Genomic DNA, 17892 nt, shown 5'->3' with positions numbered 1-17892 from the left:
GTACCTTCCAGACTACAAGATTTAAGAGGGGCCTGAACAGACATGCAGATTAGTGTTTTGTAAATTCCCTTTGAGATCTCTGATCTCTCAGTTCTAATCGTCAAAGGGAACTTACAAAACATCTTTTGCAGATGAGGCTATGAACTTCACTTAATAAATCTACTGGATACAAAAAATCATGGACTACATAGAGACATTAGATTTATGACACATTACAATCTGCCTGACATCCGATTCACCAGGTACCTGCCTGACCTCTTACATTCTTCTTTTCCCACACCTTTTCTCTCCTCCCCTCCCGTACTTTTATGCCCTTTACTTTTATGCCCTTTGTCTTTCTGATTTTCAACTATTTCCTTTTTTTACCTTGTATTATTACCACTGTAGTGTTTCCTTTTGGCTTTTTCCCTCCCCCCATTTTCTTTCCCCTCCCTTTCCTGCTTCACCTCTTGTTTTTCTAATTTCTACCTATTTACATTCTCACTGACACCCTGCCACACTTTTAGCTTCTCTCATTCCTTGGAGTCTCAGAACAGCAGAGACTCCCTATGCCTGAAGAAGGGCAACTATGCCTAAAAGCTTGCCACAAACTTTTTTCCAACTACTCATCTTTTATTAGACCAACTTTCACATCTACTCAAAGAACCTTCCCTGCCAACACAGCTACAACCAAAAACCCAGTGAAATAAATGAAAATACTAACAGAAATTATAGAGAGATCAGGCCCTGTATGTTTTTTTTTCCCAATGAGAGAAATAAATAATTTAATGCTACCTTAGAAAACAGAAGGAAATCTGCTTTTTCCCCTCTGTTCTCCATCCCAACTCACCAACCAACCAGACTCTGTATCTCTATTTGGCAGAGAGCTCAGGAAAGCTCCAAGACAACTGGAAAAAGCAACTGGAAAGTATGTTCAAGTTCAAGGACATTTGGGTTCAGTGTGTGGGTGCTGCTAGAGAGAATGCTTTTAACTAGAAAGGAAGGAGCCTCTCAGAATCAAGACAGCAGTTTTACTCTGTGGTTGATGGTGCTGTAGGCTTTAACAGACCTAGTGATTTTCCTTGTTTTGATTGTTTTTTTCCAGGTGAAGAGTGAAGGCCCAAAGCTGGTGCCTTTTTTTAAAGCCACTTGTGTCTATTTTGTCCTCTGGCATCCAACTTCCAGCCCTTCCTGGTTCAGTGCCCTCATCAAGTGTCTGCCCATCTTCTGCTTATGGGTTTTTCTGCTGGCACATGGGATCAATTTCCTAATTGCACATCGAAGTGCCAACAGGATCTTGGCTGGATTAATATTTTCGTCAGTAGGGGATGCCTTCCTCATCTGGCAGGAGCAAGGTTACTTCATTCATGGTAAGCAATGTGCCAGTCCTAAAGGGATGAAACGGTAACTGGGCCATCACATTATTGAGTTCGGGATTGCTGGGTCTTATACAGTGTTTATACATGTGCTCCAGGATGCCAGGGCTGGGGAAAGAGGGGCAGTGCTTTAATTAGAGTGGCTCAGAGAGCTAATTAAAGTGCCCAGAGCATCATGTGTATCAGTGTCCCTGCAGTGAAAAATGGTAGTGGGGGAGCTTTAACTAACATTCAAATCAGCGCTTTAACTAACGCTCATCAGTTAATAGAGTCTGCTCCAATGCATTGGAATTACAGTGCATCAGAGCAGCCTCAACATACATATATAGGTACCCACAATTTTATTCTTCATCCAGTATTAACTTAAGCAAGGTGAGGGACTTATCCCTTGCATGAAGCCATTGTAATTACAAGAGTCTTGTCATGGATGACTGCCCCTAAACTCTTCTGCATTCACATTCTGAGATCTGACAGCAAATTGGTGTCCATGCCAGGCAGATAACCTGTGAGTGATCCCTGGCATATGTAGTCATCACCTGGACTGGCAGGAGCAACATTCAGGGAAAAAGAAAAGGAGGCTCCCCATGACATTCAGCCATGGGCATCTAGCTGGTCTGTGAAGGGTATTTGGTCAGTTTTCCTATTCAGAGATCACAGCTGAACTGTACATCATAAGGCTCCCACCATAATGAAGAGAAGAGGAGTCCCATGCTTTGAGGTGAAGGTGGGTGCTAGAAGCCATGACATCAAAAGCTTAGCCCTAGTTGCAGGTGAGCTGATGCGAATCAGTCAGCCGAAGATGATTTTGCAAGACAATTATGAGGCCAACAAGCAGGAATGTCTTGAGGGTGACTATGAGACCCCCTGGCAGCAAAAAAGGAAAGAAAGAAATCAAACCTGTCCCACTTGAGCACCTCAGGGTAGCCTCCTCACAGGCTTATCTTGGTGGAAATTGTATTGCATGTTGGGAAGCTGTTCCCCAGAGTCCAAGTGTGCCCACTAGACCTATACTTTTGCTAGCTCCACCGGACCCCTAGTCCTACTCATAGCAATGGACACAAAAGTTACTCCATGTTTTGCTCCACTAGCACCTGTCTCTAACTAACTGGCCCTATCTGTGCTTCCAGGCACTAGCTCACCTTAGGGGTATTAATTGTGGCCTCCAGCCACCCCCCGTGCCTTACAGGTCTCAATCTGGATTCATTCATTATGTCCTCTGGCCCCATCTGTCTGCATCACTCAGCCTACAAGGTCCTATTTATTTCTCTGGGCTCCTGAACCCATCTTAGCTCCATCCCTTCTACCCAAGCCTTGGCTATGAGCCTCTTGACCTAAGCCTAGCCTTTCTCTCTCTTTCCCCACCTCAGCTCAGGCCTAGGTCCTCTTGAGATACAGACATGCTGTGGCTAACTCAGGCTTTGGCATCTTGGCCTTACTCTAAGCTGGCATCCAACCCTCCAGGCTTCAGGCCCTTCCCCTTGCAGGCCTGGAGACACAGAGGGCCCCAGGTACACCACCACATGATCTTCTGTCCATTCCTATAGCCCCAAGCTGTTTTTTTGGTCACAAGCAGACATCAGCCACCTGTTTCCAACCAATATACTTGAAGCCCCTCTGGGTCACTGTGCTGTTACAAGACCCTCATCCCTACTTGTTAGATCCCTACCAACCGCTTGCATACCTCTTCTAGCCTGCAGCTTGCTCCCAGACACCTAAGCTAGCAGAGACATCTCTTCTCACAGCATTCAAGACCCTATTGCCTCAGGAACCCAGATTTATATCCCGAGTGCTACCTTCTCCAGGTAGGTGTGCTCCTGACTGGCCACAGGTGTGCTCTCTCCACTTAATGAGCAGCAGGCTGTTGTTTTCCTAGTTGTGTTGTCTTTGTTTCCCTCCTACCTAGCTTGAGCTCCTGCCTGTTGCCCTGCATCTAGCTCCTGAATCATTACTTGCACCCATATAGCTCTCTAGCTAGCTACTCTCCCAGAGGGAGCCCTTACTGATCTGCCTGCAGACCTTCCTGCTTCACTTCCCCTCTTACACTAACAAGAGCCTCTGACTCCCTGTTATCCTGCCTATATTCTATAAAGAGAATGCCACATGGCAAAAAAAAAAAACCCTCCAAAAAAACCCCAAAAACTACATGCCAAGAATGTTTTAAGAAACTTAGCTCAGCATCAAGGGAGGCACAACAAAATTGTGGGTAGTTAGGACCTAATAATTGAGATCCCAATCCTTCTCACCTTCAGCAATGCTCCCTTTAGCTTCAGAAAGCCAGGGCAAATCATGAGTTTTTGATTCCTTCATTTAATTGGACTGATAGAATTCCTGAAATCAATGTCCACCAGCCCAGTCGCTTCAAACACTCCATTGCCTGCAGCTGCTGACAATTGCACTGGGAAAATGCAGTGAGATGAGGCAGCCTCTCCTATTCAGGATGTTTTCAGGCTTAAATGGTGAAAACTTCTGCCCCCACCCTCCCAAACAGGTCAATGTTTTATCTTCTCTGGAATACCCCTGAGCTCGGATTCTTTTGGGAAGGGGAAGAATTTGAGGTGCCAGCCATGAAAAAAACCAAATGCTGTGAAGCTGGCTTTAACCCTGCTCTTCAAGGGCTTATCCACAGCCCATTAAAACTCAGCAAAAAGATGCTCACTCATTTTAGTGGGCTTTGGATTAGGTCCTAACTGCACAGTTTTGTTGTGCGTCCTTGATACTGAGCTGAGTTTCTCAAAACATTCTTGGCATGTGGTTCTCTATTATTTTAGAGCTTTGATCTGATCTGGGGGGTTCACCTCTCATCTAGTCAGGATATACCCAAGAGCTCTCTCCCAGTTAGCAAAATGGAAAGGGCAGTGTCATCAACCCCCCCTCCCTCAAACCTGCCTGCTGGTTGAGAACTGCTGCTTTGGGGGATTTAGACACATTTTTTTTCCATTAAGTTACATAAAATGTGTATATAATATTCCTATGAATTATTATATACTATTAAAATCTCAGCTTTCATATTGGGTTTTTTTTCCATAGTCTGATGTTAAACATTTCGCCTTTTGAGTTACCTTAGCAATCTTGAATACTAGTGAAGGATACAACAGACAGATCTGAGCTTCAGGCCCTTGCTGACAAGATGTACACCAGAATCTTTGACCTCCACTAAAAAAAAAAAATATATATATATATATATATATTAGCTTTAAACAAGGAGAAAGCGTGTTAGAGCTGGCTGAAATTGTCGAAATTTGGACACTGTTCTTTAAGGAAATTTCAAATTTAAGTATCAAATAAAAAGGAACTTTAACCAAATTTTGTTTCCAACCCCATTAATATAGCTTTCAGTCCGAACAAATTGAGAAGAGTTTACTAAAGGGCATTTGTTTGTGATTTTTTATAGGGAAGTGAAAGCCCTGATGACTTATTTTTGATCTGATATCTTTTTCCCCTGCTTCTGCTTTTTCAGTCAGCTAATAGAAAAGAGCATTGCAGGTAGCTTCCTCTTATATGTAGCAGATATTTGGTAAAGTTCATCTTACTTGAAGACAGACATTTTAAAACAACTCAAACAGTGTAGGTAGGGAATGACAAAATAAGCAGACTTAAGTCACTTGAGATGAGGTTGGAGCCTCCTCCAGTGGGAAAGGTCAGGCAAGGTAGCCAAGTCAGTTGCTTGTGCAGCAAGTGGTCCATAACCAAATGGGGAGAAGAACAAAAATTGCAGAGGGAAAAGGCTGAATTCGCTGGAAATTTGTATTTGCAGAGCTTGGTTGGGAAGGCTTGTCTGAGTAAGGGCTGTATCTGAGTATTGAGCATGTAATCTGCAAGTCTCTCAATTGCAGAATTAATGTATCCATTTTCCAGTAGTTAAGGTTTTCTCTTCTTTTATGTATTTTCTGGCCTTTAGCCACTCCCACTCCAAAATGAGCTTTTTGGAAGCAGCTTATCTCCTGTCTGTGGAGAACTCAGAATGTATCAGAAACTTCTTCCTCTCTCTGATTCTCCTTTTATTGTTCTCCTTTTTTCTTGTTTCCTCTTCTATTATTTACTTTAGCCCAGTAGGATTATACCAGGGATACGTTTGACATATCGTCTTATCCTTTACTTTTACTGACGCATGGCTTTTTCCTCCCCCAGCACTTCATAGGTGTCCGTCTCATTTCCATGGCTCTTCCTCTGCTGCCTGTGTCAGAAAGCTGCCTGTGTCAAAGGGTTTTGGAGCTAGTATTCTAGGAATAGCCATCATGGGCGGGGTCCTACCGGAAGGCCGTGATCTCCTTAAGGCCCCCTTCCTCCATGCCAAGTCGGCCCAAGGGCACCCTCCAATTCTCGCCCGCCATGTCTTTGATGTTCCAGTGTATTAGGGAGGCTACCTTACGTCTCCTTGGACACGGTTACTTCTGGCCCCATGAACTCCCGGACTGTTCGTGAGTCTCACCCTACGATGGGTGCTTCCTGGGCACCTTAGCCTTATAAGGGCTGGTTGGAGCCACGCATAGCCCATACCATGGCCCAAGCCTTGCAGGTGGAATAGACGTTGGTCTGTCAAATATATACTCGCCCTTTCTGGGGTCCTCTACATAATGCTGCCCTCTCTCAGGGATCCTCTGCAGCGCCACCCTTTCTCTAGGGCTTTCTCCACAATGCTGCCCCTTTCGATAATGCTGCCCCCTTCTCTAGGGCTCGCCACGCCCACAATGGGGCTTCTCAATAGTGCCCCCTCTCTAGGGCTCGCCATGCCTGCGCTGGTACTGGGGTCCCCACGCTACCATGGGTCCCCTATGAGGCCTCCTCCAACCCCTAATAGCCTCACCCAAACCCCTGGTGTAACACCAACAAAACAAAACACAAGCCCCTAGGCTGTAATATAACTTAAAGCCTCCTGGCTAAAACCATGTTGCTCAGACATCTTAGAGGTGCCATCCTTTACTCAGCTTAAGCAGTACCTGCAGTTAGGCTTCTTCTTGCCTCCTGGCCTAGGAGCTCCTGCTTCTCTGGCTACTGGCAGAGAACTGCCTCTGGCCTCCTGCCTGTGATTTATATAGGAGCCAGGCCCTGCCCCTTTCAGTTAGCTGACCTCCTGGTTGCCCTGGCAACCCACAGCTGGGCTCCTTATACCCTGCTAGGGCTCTTTCCCTGGCAGTTTCCTCTCTTTAGGAACAGGGCACTGTGACAATAGCTAAAGGCCATTTGTTTGTGAGTTTTATGGGAAAATATGTTCAGTTTCATCGAGTTCTCCCTCAGCCCCCCACAACTTTCCATGAACAATACCTTGTACCCAATCTAGTCCTTCCTTCCCTTCCCACAGGTTTGTTTTCTAACTTGGTGTTTTCAGCTTGATGTTATTTTCTTTAATTCCTACCCCTGGCTTTTCTACATAATGCCAGTGAACCCTTTGGAGAAGAAACCTCTCCTGACATCTGCTTGGAAGTATTCTCACTGTCAAGGCAGGGTCCTTCAAGGAGGGCCGTGATCTCCTTATGGCCCCCTCACCGTGCCAAGTTGGCCCAAGGACACCCTCAAATTCTCACCCGCCACGTCTTTGATGTTGAGGTAAAGTTGGGAGGCTGCCTTACGACTCCCTGGGCATGGTAAGCTGGGACCTCTGTCCCCATGTGTTCCCGGACCCCCTGGGGGTCTCCCGGTATGATGGGTGCTCCCCAGGCACCCTAGCCTTATGGGCTACACATGGCTCCTACCACCCCTAATACCATGCCCCAAGCCTCACTGATTTGATGGACCAACGTCCGGTACAATATGCACCCGCTCTCCTGGGCCTCCTCTGTGATCTAGCCCACTCCGGGCTCTCTCCTCGGGTTCACCGCACTGCTATCCCCTCTCCTCAGGGACAACCGCAGCACCACGCCCTCATCACTCTCTCCCCAGGTCTAAATTCCCTGGGCCTTCTCTAAAACCAACCGGGCCCGCGACGGGACTTCCGGCCGAGCCTCCGGTTCCATAGGCCCACTGCACGGCTACCTTCTCTGACCCAGGCTCACCGCACTGCTATCCCCTCTCCTCGGGGACAACCACAGCACCTTGCCTCTGCCTGAGGTATATTGCCGTACTAGCCTGTGGCCAGGCTCACTACGCCTGTCCCAGGCTTCCCAATAAGGTGCTCCCCCTCTTCGGGGCTCGCTGTGCCCACCTTGGGCTTCTCAATAGTCCCCCACTTTTCTCTGGGACTTATTATGCCCACACTGGGCTTCTCTAAAGTGCCGCCCCCTTCCTGGGGTTCGCCACGCCCACGCTCGGGCTTCCTGGTAGTACCCCCTCCTGGGGCTCATCGTGCCCGCTCTGGGGCTTCTCAAAGTGCCCCTCTCCGAGGCTGGGGTCTACGCACCCCATGAGTTGCGCCCTTACTGGCACTAGCGTCCCACCCCCTGTGGGTCCCTCAGGTTGCGCCCTCACTGGTGCTAGGGTCCCACCCCCTGTGGGTCCCTATGAGGTTCAGCCGCTCCTCTCTGAGCTTAACTGACCCCACGACTTTGCCCTGCAACTCTCAGGGCTTAGTGTGCCCTCACTGGCACTGGGGGGCCCCACTTTACCGTGAGCCCCCCTATGAGGCCTCCTCCAACCCCTACAGCCTCACCCAAACCACCAGTGTAATATCTAAGCTGAACATAAACTCGAGCCTCCTGGCTATAACTCAAACACAACCCAAAGCCACCTGGCTACAATTCAACATCACCGCTCCAACTTCTGGAGCTCTTGCGAGCTATACTTGCTGTTAGGCTTCACCTCACATCCTAACTGCCAGAGCTCAAGCTCCTGCCCCTCTAGCTGCTGGCAGAGAACGGCCAGCCTGGCCTCAGCCCTGGGCTTTATAAGGGCCAGGCCCTGCCCCCTACAGGCAGCTGGCTCTCCTTAGTTGCCCCGGCAACTCGCAGCTGCGCCCATTACCCTGGCAACCCTCAGCTGGGCTCGTTATGTCCTGCCAGGGCTCGCTCTCTCTCTCCCTGGCAGTTTCCACTCCCTAGTAGCAGAGCACTGAGGTGCCCTGTGACACTCACATTCCTTAATTTCACATAGGCCTTCACGGTATATTCTCATTTGATGTAGAATAAATAATTTTTCTTCCAGTTTCTTGGTAGTTTCTCTGGTCCCTACATTTAACTTCTGGAATTTTTTTTTGCTTCCTGTTCCCCAAATTACTTCGGTTACTCTCCTCTGCACTTGTCTTTTACCTCCTTCGCCCTTCCCGTATCATTCATCTTCTTTAGTGCCTTGCTTTCTGCATGTGGTCTCTGACCTACCTCTCTGTGTACATCTTCCATTCTGTGTATGGCAGTGCTGCAGTGGATTGGTAGGACATAGAAACACTCATGGTGGAACTTCATTCTGATGTTCACCAAAGATGAAGACACCTCCCTCTGACTGAGATGCTTCAGTACAGTGTTTTGGCTTATGGTTGTGATAAACATGTACAGTAAACCTCTCACTGGTGTTTTTAGTGACTACACAGCTCCCACTCCCCTGGTACCAGAACATCGCGATCTGCTTTTCAGTCTGCTGCATTAGATTGCAGCCGATTCAGATTCTTTTCACTGTTCAATTTTTAGTGTGCAGGCCTAAGATTTCATGTCTGAAAGACTAGCTTTGTTTCTTCTCTGTAGATAATTGCAGAGGTGTAATGACCAGGACCTACACCTGGAGTGGCAGCAGGGGTGGTGGTAGGGGCTGGACTGATTGCAGAGGTGGCTGCCAGTCTTGCACCTCCTCTAAAAGGGCACCTGAGTCTGATGTCTTGGTATCTGGTGTCTTGGTCACCCACTGCTCATTTTGCTACTGGATAATTCACGTATAGGGATTACAAAGGTGGTTATCAAAGAGAGGATTTCACTCCCTGTGACTGTAGGTGCTCAGGTAATTTCTTAAGGAAGCATTTTGCCTGGTAAGGATGGCCTCCTCTACAGGCAACTCTGTATTAAGATTATTCTTTTGAAGAAAAGGGTTCAGATTTTCAAAGCATTACAGTGGGAATTTTACTGCTAGGAGCCGACTGAGCCTTCATCATAAATAGTGAACCCTGTACATACACAGTTTTCCTCCATTGGGTTCCTGATTGTGCTGGGGTAATGTTTGCTTGTCACTCTGATTAAAGCTCACAGTCACTGTGACAATGTCTCTTTCCAGGTTTGCTGATGTTTGCCATTACACACATCCTGTACTCCTCAGCCTTCGGGATGAAGCCTTTGGACCTGAAAGCTGGCATTGTGATGGTCCTCATCTCCTGTTCCTGTTATACCTTCCTTTATTCCTACCTCTCAGGCCCCTTCACCTACCTGGTGGCTGTCTACGTTGCACTGATTGGCTTCATGGGCTGGCGGGCCATTGCTGGGGTGCAACTGTGCAATGACCTTTGGACTTGGACCAAGCTTTCAGCCTGCATCGGTGCAATGCTTTTCATGGTGTCAGATCTGACCATTGCAGTTAACAAGTTCTGTTTTCCTGTGCCCTACTCACATGTCATCATCATGGCCACTTACTACGCAGCCCAGATGCTCATTGCACTTTCAGCTGTGGAGAGCAGGGATGAAGAGGACTTCAAAAAGAGGAACTAGATGGAATGCTGGCAGGTTCATGAACTCCTTGGGTATCACTGGGGTGCTGAAGCTGCGTTCATCTCTGAGAGAGAACAACTCCTTTTCTCTAGGTGCATTGGTGATATAGTTTTGCTTCTTTGAAGCGCTATCTTTGGGGCTTCTTTCTAGCTGGCTCTCCCTAAATGCAGCTTACTTCACTGTGGAGTCCACATCAGAAATGCTTAGACTGTTCCTGCAGTAGCTACTCATAGATCTTTTCATCCTTGGAAGCTTCAGGAATCCTCTCTAATGCGACGTTGTATTTGTTAAGCATGAAGCTGGTGCTGAATGCTGTGGAAGGAGAGGGCTAATTTAAAGAGACCATAAAAAGAGGCTGCATGGTGCACTGGGTTGAGACTTACTTTAAACTCTGGACATACAGCTCCAAATCCCATCTGAAGTGATAAGTGAAAAGGAGTTTAATCTAGTTTCTAAGCTAGTGCCCATTTACGTGCATTACAAAACCACTACATTGTGTGAGGCAGTTGATAGTCTCTGCTCAAAGGATGACCATGATTAAATAGGCAAGAGGGTCTTGCAGGTCAGGACTGAGATGCATTAGCAAAACATGTGGCAGGAAATTCTCACTCTACTTGGTTTGAACCAAGGTTCTTTCATTGTTCCAGATTCATTCAAGCTTTTCCTAAAAGGCCATTTCAGGCTTTTTCTGGCTAATTTGAATGCTACCAAGCATTTAAAACATGGCAGACTTAACAGTGACAACAGCAGAATGCAATGACATTCAGAGACTGTGAAAACAGGAAATGAGAAGGTTTCTTTAAGTGGATAGATTACAATTCAGGGATAAGTGCCTAAAGGTAGGTGGCAGTTTTAGCAGTCAGTTTTCAGCATGTGTCATCTTGGTTTAAGATAATCCTGTAGAGCAGTTCCAAAGTGTGATGGAGCAATGGCTTTACCTTTCAATATCAGACTTCCACCTGTGTCACCAGCGGCCTTGTTGGCTCAGTTTGTCACCCAGGAAATCCCATGAACACCCACTCTGCCTTCAGCTATAGGTGTTTTGGAGCCCCAAATCAGTGACAATGTTTGGGCCAACCACAGAAGAATTCAAAATCAAGGTAAAGTATTAAAACAGGAAGCATTTCACACAATCCAATCTGGAACATAGCACTTTGATCACTGTGACAGTTATTCCAGACAGAGGTCTCTGGATCCCTCATTAGAGTGAACAAGCAACTGTTGTACCTATGAGCTTGGCAGAATTTCAGCAGCATCTGTTTATTTAAATAAGGTCAGTGGGCTTTTCTCTATTGCCACATGTGTACACTCATATGTACATGGACAGTTGTACAGTGTTAGCAACCATCATATGCAAACAGAGATATTAACAGGACCAAGGGTGCATTGTACTAAACATAATACAGTAGGGCTTTGGGGGGGCAGGGGGGAGTCAGTCTCAGTAATGAATCAGAATTGTGTTTTTCCCCTGGGTTCAATTTTTGTTGAAACTGGAATCTGACAAGCCAACCATTAAGCTAATAATTGATAATACTTGGCATTACTTATGCATAGTCTTTGCTTTCTGAGGTATAACTAGGAAGCTTGGCAGCCTGAGCAGCACCTGTTGGCAAGCTGGCAGCAGTGGCGGCTACTGTTCTTATGCCTCTTATAAGTCAATGCCTGGGGCTTGTGTCCTGCTCTCTTGTTCATCCACCCCCTAGTTATGCTACTGTATGTTATGCTGCTGCTTGGAATACTATCCATCTTATCTGTCTGCTGTGTAGTTCCTTTCTTATGAAACTGGCTCTTATAGACCAAATGTCTTTTTTCTTTTTTGCTTTCTTTTTTCCCCCTAGCCAATGGCAAAGAACCAACTTGATGTCCACTTGCCTTTGTAAAACCCCCACTTTAGATACAGCTTCCTGAAAAGAACTGTTCTATGTATTCAAACCGGCATATCCCTTATAACGTCATCACATTTTCCTTGATGCCGTGGATTTCATTACAGAATCATAGACATTAGAGATAGAGATGGGAAAACCCATTCCATTCCATTCCATTCCATTCCTGGCTCTTTGGTCATTTGTCAGAGTAGGATTTTTCTCTTTAAAGCTTAAAAAATGCTTCAAAGTGTTTCATGCGGATCACCACTTATAAGGAATCCAACTGGATTTCCAAATGGATATGAAGGGGAAACAAGTAAATCATATATTTTTGTTCCCTTTGTTGAATCCCAGTAGGGTCCCTTTAACATTTATCTTGTGATTAAGCACTGTGAGACCCTTGCTTCCATTGCTTAGGGAAGTTACTTATGAGTAGGCTCATTGCTTCCAGTGAGGCTACTTGGGTGAATAACTACTCCTGAATGCGAGTGAGGTGTTCACGGTCAGGCCCTGTATTGGGCACACTTCATATCTGTGCCTGGCATTTCTGATCCTGATCCTGTGTGTTCCTTCTGCCAATGGCAATGCTCTCACCGAGTCTCTGCTGCAGCCCTGCTTCCTGTAGTCCCTGGGGACTTACCAGTGTTCAGCTTAGTCCAGATACAGCTGGAGCTTTTGCTCTTTGTAGCTTCACTGTTTTCTCTCAGGAAGGTCACTCCCATTTTTCCCTGTTATTAAATATTGAAGGGAAATGGAAAGGTTTTCCTGGAGGAACTTTAGCACTTAGAAGAGACACTAGCAGATCTAACATAGTCCCAAATATCAAGTTGGAAGTATCCACAATTGGTGTAAATTGGTTACTTTGAAATGCTTTTCAATGGTTATGCTGATTTACATCATCTGTATTATGCTAGTTAGGGTTTGCTCAACCCCCAGCTTGAGGGCCAGATGCAGCCTGCAGAGCCATGGCATCTGGCCTGTGGAGCTCTCCACATGTTGGGAAATTTGGTGGCTGAGGATCGGTACCGATTAACACTGCTGCTCCTCCCCTGCTGCCAGATTTTCACACCCCACATAACTGGATCAGCCCCAGGCCAGGCTGTTGCCATGTGGCTGGATAGGGCTCTGGCAGCACCTGCCCCGAGTGCCAGCCTGGGCCCCCACTGTGCCAGGGTGGGTCCACTGGCTAGATCCAGCCCGCAGATGGACTTGGCACCTAACACCGTGCATGCTTCAGCTAACATAACTAACGTTACAAAAGCGTGCTGACTACGCTGACCCTCTGGAGTCATCTCCTCCTGTTGGAGAACGCAAGAGGAAGTAGTGTAACTCAAACAGGCTCGTATAATCTCCGCCTGCTAATGCTGTTGCATAATATTGGCACCAGAGGAATTCTGTGCCTGCCTGAAATCAACTGCTATAAGAGGTTTATACCATGCAGCATCTTCATTCATCAGTTTTGCTTACCTCGTGGCCCCAGCTTACCTCGTGGCCCCAGCTTGAACCCTGCCTTGCTGCTCTTTGCAGATGTCACCTGCTGTTATACGGCCAGACTGATTGCAAACCTTTTCCTGTCATAAAACAAGCCAGCTAGAGAAAATATGTGTGGTCAGTGAATGGTGAGTTGAAGTATTTAACTATTCCTTATTGCTTTGGCATATCTATTCCTCACTGTCTTTTCCAAGGCTCCCTGCCCTCCTTTTGCAAAAAACAAGGATCCCATTAGTACCTTTATTTAAATGTTGTAAGCTCCCACACTTACAGTATTGTCTTCTTCAGCTGTAGAGATCAGTATTCTTCAGTGTCCAGAAGATCCCATTAGTTTTCTCCAAAATTTTCATTTGACCTGATTTCACTGATTTTGTGGGCAATATCAGGCCTTGAGCCTGATGATAGGAACTAATTAGTGGCAATAGGAATAACTAATGTTAATATATTGCCAGTTCAGTATACGGCAACTAATGCAAATAGAGTATGATTCCTGTAAAATGTGCTGTCACTTCCAGGGGCTCTGTGAAGACAGTGAGAGTTGGGCTGTGTCCCAGGCCCTTGCTCTTAATCTCCCAGATCAGTTTCCCTTCCCCCATCCAGCTCTGTGTGTGGTTTAATCTGTACTACTTGAACAAAACCATTTTCCCAGAGAGTGTCTTGCTGGGAAAATGCCAGCTGCTATGGACACAGAAACAGGGAGCAGTTCGTGACAAGGGTCTGTGTTTGACCCTCTCTCCTGGGATGATAACAGTTGTTGTGACACTAGTGAAAGCCAAATAAGAATGGAGAGCACATAAATGACTGGTTCTTTTCCAATCCTTTCCTGCCTCTCCTACAGTTTTTCTTTGCCTTTTAAATTTGAGGGTTTTGTTCCATTTTTCTGACTTTACTTCCCCTTTAGAAGCAAAATCTTTGAGGAGTGCTCTTTGGCACAACAACCTTACAGGAAGGGAGGACAAGCAATGTACATACAGTACATTGTATTCTTGGGCCTTGGTCTTAGTTTCCTAAGATAAGAGGCATTCAGTAGTTACGCTCAGTACACTGTCCTCAGAGTCCCCCAAAAATTCCTGTGTGAGGTTGTGTAATATAGTATAGGCCACCTGTTTCAGTAGTGTGTTAATCCTTAAGTGCCAGCAGATCCACTATTCAGAGGGACACTAAGATTGTCTTGAGTCTATCTGATATATCTGTTACTGTATGCAAGATCCAGTACTAAACTCCTTTATTTACACAAACCTCTTTTGAGGACCGTGAACTTGACTCTGACCGTACTCTGTTTTTAAACTCTTGTTGCTGGATTCTTGTTACTGGGTTTACACGGGGGAGGAGAAGAAGGCCCATAGACTTCAACAGATCCACTGCTTACAGATCAAAATTGAATTATATGGGAATTTTGCCCAGGCTGAAGATCTTAATATGTGACTTGATGTCTTTCGTTCCCTGGTCCTTACTTCATGATATTGAGGCAGTGATGAACATTGATTGGGCTAAGACTTATTTAAAAGCAGTATTGAAATAGGATGGCTGAAGAAATCACATAATTATCTGATGGTGATACCATTAAAAACTTTTAGAATTCCTCTCTGAAAATAATAGTTTCTTTCCATTTTTTATTTCCTGTATATTTTCATATTCATGTTTCCATACCCTCTTGTGTTGGTACCATGGTTATTTCTAAGGTAGCTCTTTAGTGACCTTGAGGAGAAAAAGGTCAAAGCAAGGAGCAGATGTAAAACTCATTGTTGTGTGTTGCTTTCTGTATTGTGGACATATGGAAGGGGGGAATTGCTTGGTTTGGACATGGAGAGCACAGCACAGCACATGAGACAGCACAGTTAGTGGTTTGAGCGCAGGACGGAATCAACAACTCCTGAGTGCTTATCCTGGCTTTGAGACTCACTCCTTTTGTGACCTTGGGTAAGTCACATAACCTCTCTGAGCCAGTTTCTTAGTGAGTGTAAATGGGTGGGATTCCATTAAAGTCAGTGGAGATACACTACTTTACTTCTGCTGCAAGAGTGGCTCTCTGTGTCTGTCTTTAACCCCAGCTGTAAAATGGGGATAATACTACTTACCTACCTCACAGGGGTGGTGTGAGGATTAATTAATATTTATGCACTGCTTTGAAGACAAGATGTGCTGTAAAAGTGCTTAGTTTTTATATAAATGCTTCTAGGAGACTGTAGAAATTCTCCACAAATGTGATGTAGCTGCCTTCTTACGTTCTGCATTGGATAGAAAAAATAAATGCAAACTATTTATCTCTGATATCTATTAGGGCAGGGCCCAAACCAAAGCTCTGGACCCAGTCACACCTGAACTTTGAGGAAAGAGGGTCTTTAAAAGTCTGAAATCCCATCTCAAATTTTGCAGCTGGCCTTAGCTAATTAAAGGCCTAAACCGAAACCTCAGATGTGACCGCATCTGCAGCTCGGGCCCATTTTCACTGATTCAGCCAAAACAAAGTGTGTTTATTCTCACATGAGTGTTTTTGAAAACACTGGAGTTGAAAATGCAGTGGTTCTGTTCAACTTTCCCCTTGCATAAGTCAACTGGGATTTACTTATAAAAGGGAAGTTTGATTTCTGTGATTGTCAACTTTATTGGCTTTAAAACAAATGGAGAGGAAAATCTGTAAGGCCCTTAGGAAATCAGTAAGGCCATGATGTCCTTTTTGGAATGATTTCTTTTCTGTCTACATGAAGGATGTAAAAGATTCTCCAGGTGAAGATGTGCTTGTGTATACAGCCACCAGGCCCCAGAGCAAACTTACAAACAGAATTATAACTCCAGATCCTCAGCCAGTATAAATTGCTATAGCTCACTGATTGCAGATCTGGCCTCCAGACTATACAAGATTTGTTCCTGATTGCTAGGAACAAATGTTTCAGGTGATGTACAAACACAGCAGAAGTCTGAAAAGCTGCACTCGAAAAATGGATGTGTACATGTAAAATGGACCATAATTCTGAAGCAGCTGAAGTAAAACTTATGTTACTATGAACTCAAAAGCAAGTACAATGCAAATGTTTATTGTTTCTTTCAGTGTCTCATAGGTTTCGTTTTCTTTCTGTTGATGTTTGTATTTTTCTTGTAATGTAAGAAAAATAAAATGGATTTCTATAAAACTAGACAGACTAAAAATGCACAAGGTGGCTAAGTTGGCTGGAATGCCAACACTTCAGGTGATCTCTAATGTTTCTGTGATGACACCCTATTGATATTGAAAGAAAAATGAACTACAAGTAGGTGAAGTACCAGTTGGGTGTGTTGTGGCTAATAATCGTTTGCTACTTTTGAATCTTCACAGCTAGCTCTGTGAAAGATGGGTTTAGAGTCTGACCCTACTCCAGTGACATGAGGTGGAGTGAGATCATGTCCTTGCTATATATTCCTGTTGGCAGTAAAATAGAAAAAAAAAAACCATCAGGAATTTTAGCATTAGTTAGAAAACTAAATACCTGGGTACTTAATTAAAACAAAACAAAGCAATCAAACAAACAAAAAAGAACCAAACACACACATGTGATAAGTTTATCAGATCAGGATAGCTGACAAATCCCATGCCTATTCCTGTAGTCCTTACTTGGACGAGGTTCTGTACCCTCTCTTGCAGGAGATGGGTACAGAACAAGTTTTTTCCCCGTAGGGGCTGTTCAGTATGGCAGTATTTAAAGTGAGGGAGGTTTACAGCTTCTGGCCCTCCACAAAGAAAACTCCATGGGATAAGTGATAGTAAGCAATGCAGGATTGGGCCAGGAGTTTTGACATCTTAATATGGATGATTCCTATTTGAACTGTGTCTCCTCCATTCCCAGGACTCACAGGCAGTGCCTAGTGAAAGATATAATATACAAACTAAACAACTGCCTTCCTCCATGGTGTCAGCACTTAGCCATGTTTTCCAGTTACTGGTAGTTGTCTATCTTGCCATGATTGTAAAAGGTCACCATGCTGTTGTACGGCCACTTGATCGAGGATCTTTCACTACTGTATTTTTATGTTGATTTTACTATCGTTCTTTATTTGGAATGTATTTCCCCTCCCTCATTTATTATCTGTGTAAAATAATTAAAATGATAATTTGCTGAATATTTTCCTGAGTTCCTGGAACTGTTGTTTGCTAGTTTTCCATTTCCATGAGGCTTTCAGCTCAAAATGTACGTCCTGATTCACTGCTGTGGAACTTTGGAGCAAGTGAGCTCCCGTAAGAGGAGCAGGTCTTCAGCAGAGGCAAGGAGCTGTAGCACCTTCTCAGGAAGCTGCGTCATTTTATTCTTGACACTGGACCCAGTATTTTTACCTATGTTTGGTGCAGCAAAATAGCTACTTTGGCTTCATTAAGCCCGAATCATCTTGCTGTCACTAATGACAAGGCCACATTTGATGGGCCAATTTTTTATTTGTGCGCTATAGACATGATGTTGCAAAGAGTTATGCATAGAAACTTAAAAGTCTGTGAGAAGTCCTCTTAATTCAGTGGGAATCACAGGCATAAATCTTTGCAGCATTAGGATCTAAAGCAGTGATTCTCAACCTTTTTAAACTCATTGATCCTTTTTACACTTGTTAATGCTAATATTGCATGACATCCTTGTTGAGAATCACTGATCTAAACTATCA

The 17892-nt window shown here is 45.0% G+C and overlaps 1 protein-coding gene and 1 long non-coding RNA gene across 3 annotated transcripts in view; one reads left to right on the top strand and one right to left on the bottom strand.

Annotated features, from left to right (window-relative positions):
* Positions 1 to 17892, top strand: part of TMEM86A (transmembrane protein 86A) — an 85177-nt gene that overhangs the window by 29401 nt on the left and 37884 nt on the right. Inside the window, exons 2-3 of one of the 2 annotated variants that reach the window (XR_009460007.1) lie at positions 1085 to 1349; positions 9483 to 13394. Coding sequence is in view for 1 of the 2 variants with exons in the window: in XM_006263479.4 (XP_006263541.1) it covers positions 1085 to 1349; positions 9483 to 9910 (693 nt within the window). In the remaining variant the exon portion in view is untranslated. Of the gene's footprint in view, positions 1 to 1084; positions 1350 to 9482; positions 17366 to 17892 lie in introns of those variants that run through there. The other variant, XM_006263479.4, reaches the window with a different exon arrangement.
* On the bottom strand, positions 1345 to 7037 carry LOC132248687 (uncharacterized). The gene is made up of 3 exons (XR_009460008.1): positions 6293 to 7037; positions 3037 to 4508; positions 1345 to 2219 (listed from the first exon to the last, which is right to left on the bottom strand). It is a non-coding gene; the product is annotated as an uncharacterized LOC132248687 (long non-coding RNA).

Source organism: Alligator mississippiensis, chromosome 2 (assembly GCF_030867095.1).
Source record: "Alligator mississippiensis isolate rAllMis1 chromosome 2, rAllMis1, whole genome shotgun sequence".
Lineage (NCBI taxonomy): Eukaryota > Metazoa > Chordata > Crocodylia > Alligatoridae > Alligator > Alligator mississippiensis.
Note: the sequence above shows the minus strand (reverse complement) of the source record. Positions and strands in the feature narration are given on the sequence as shown.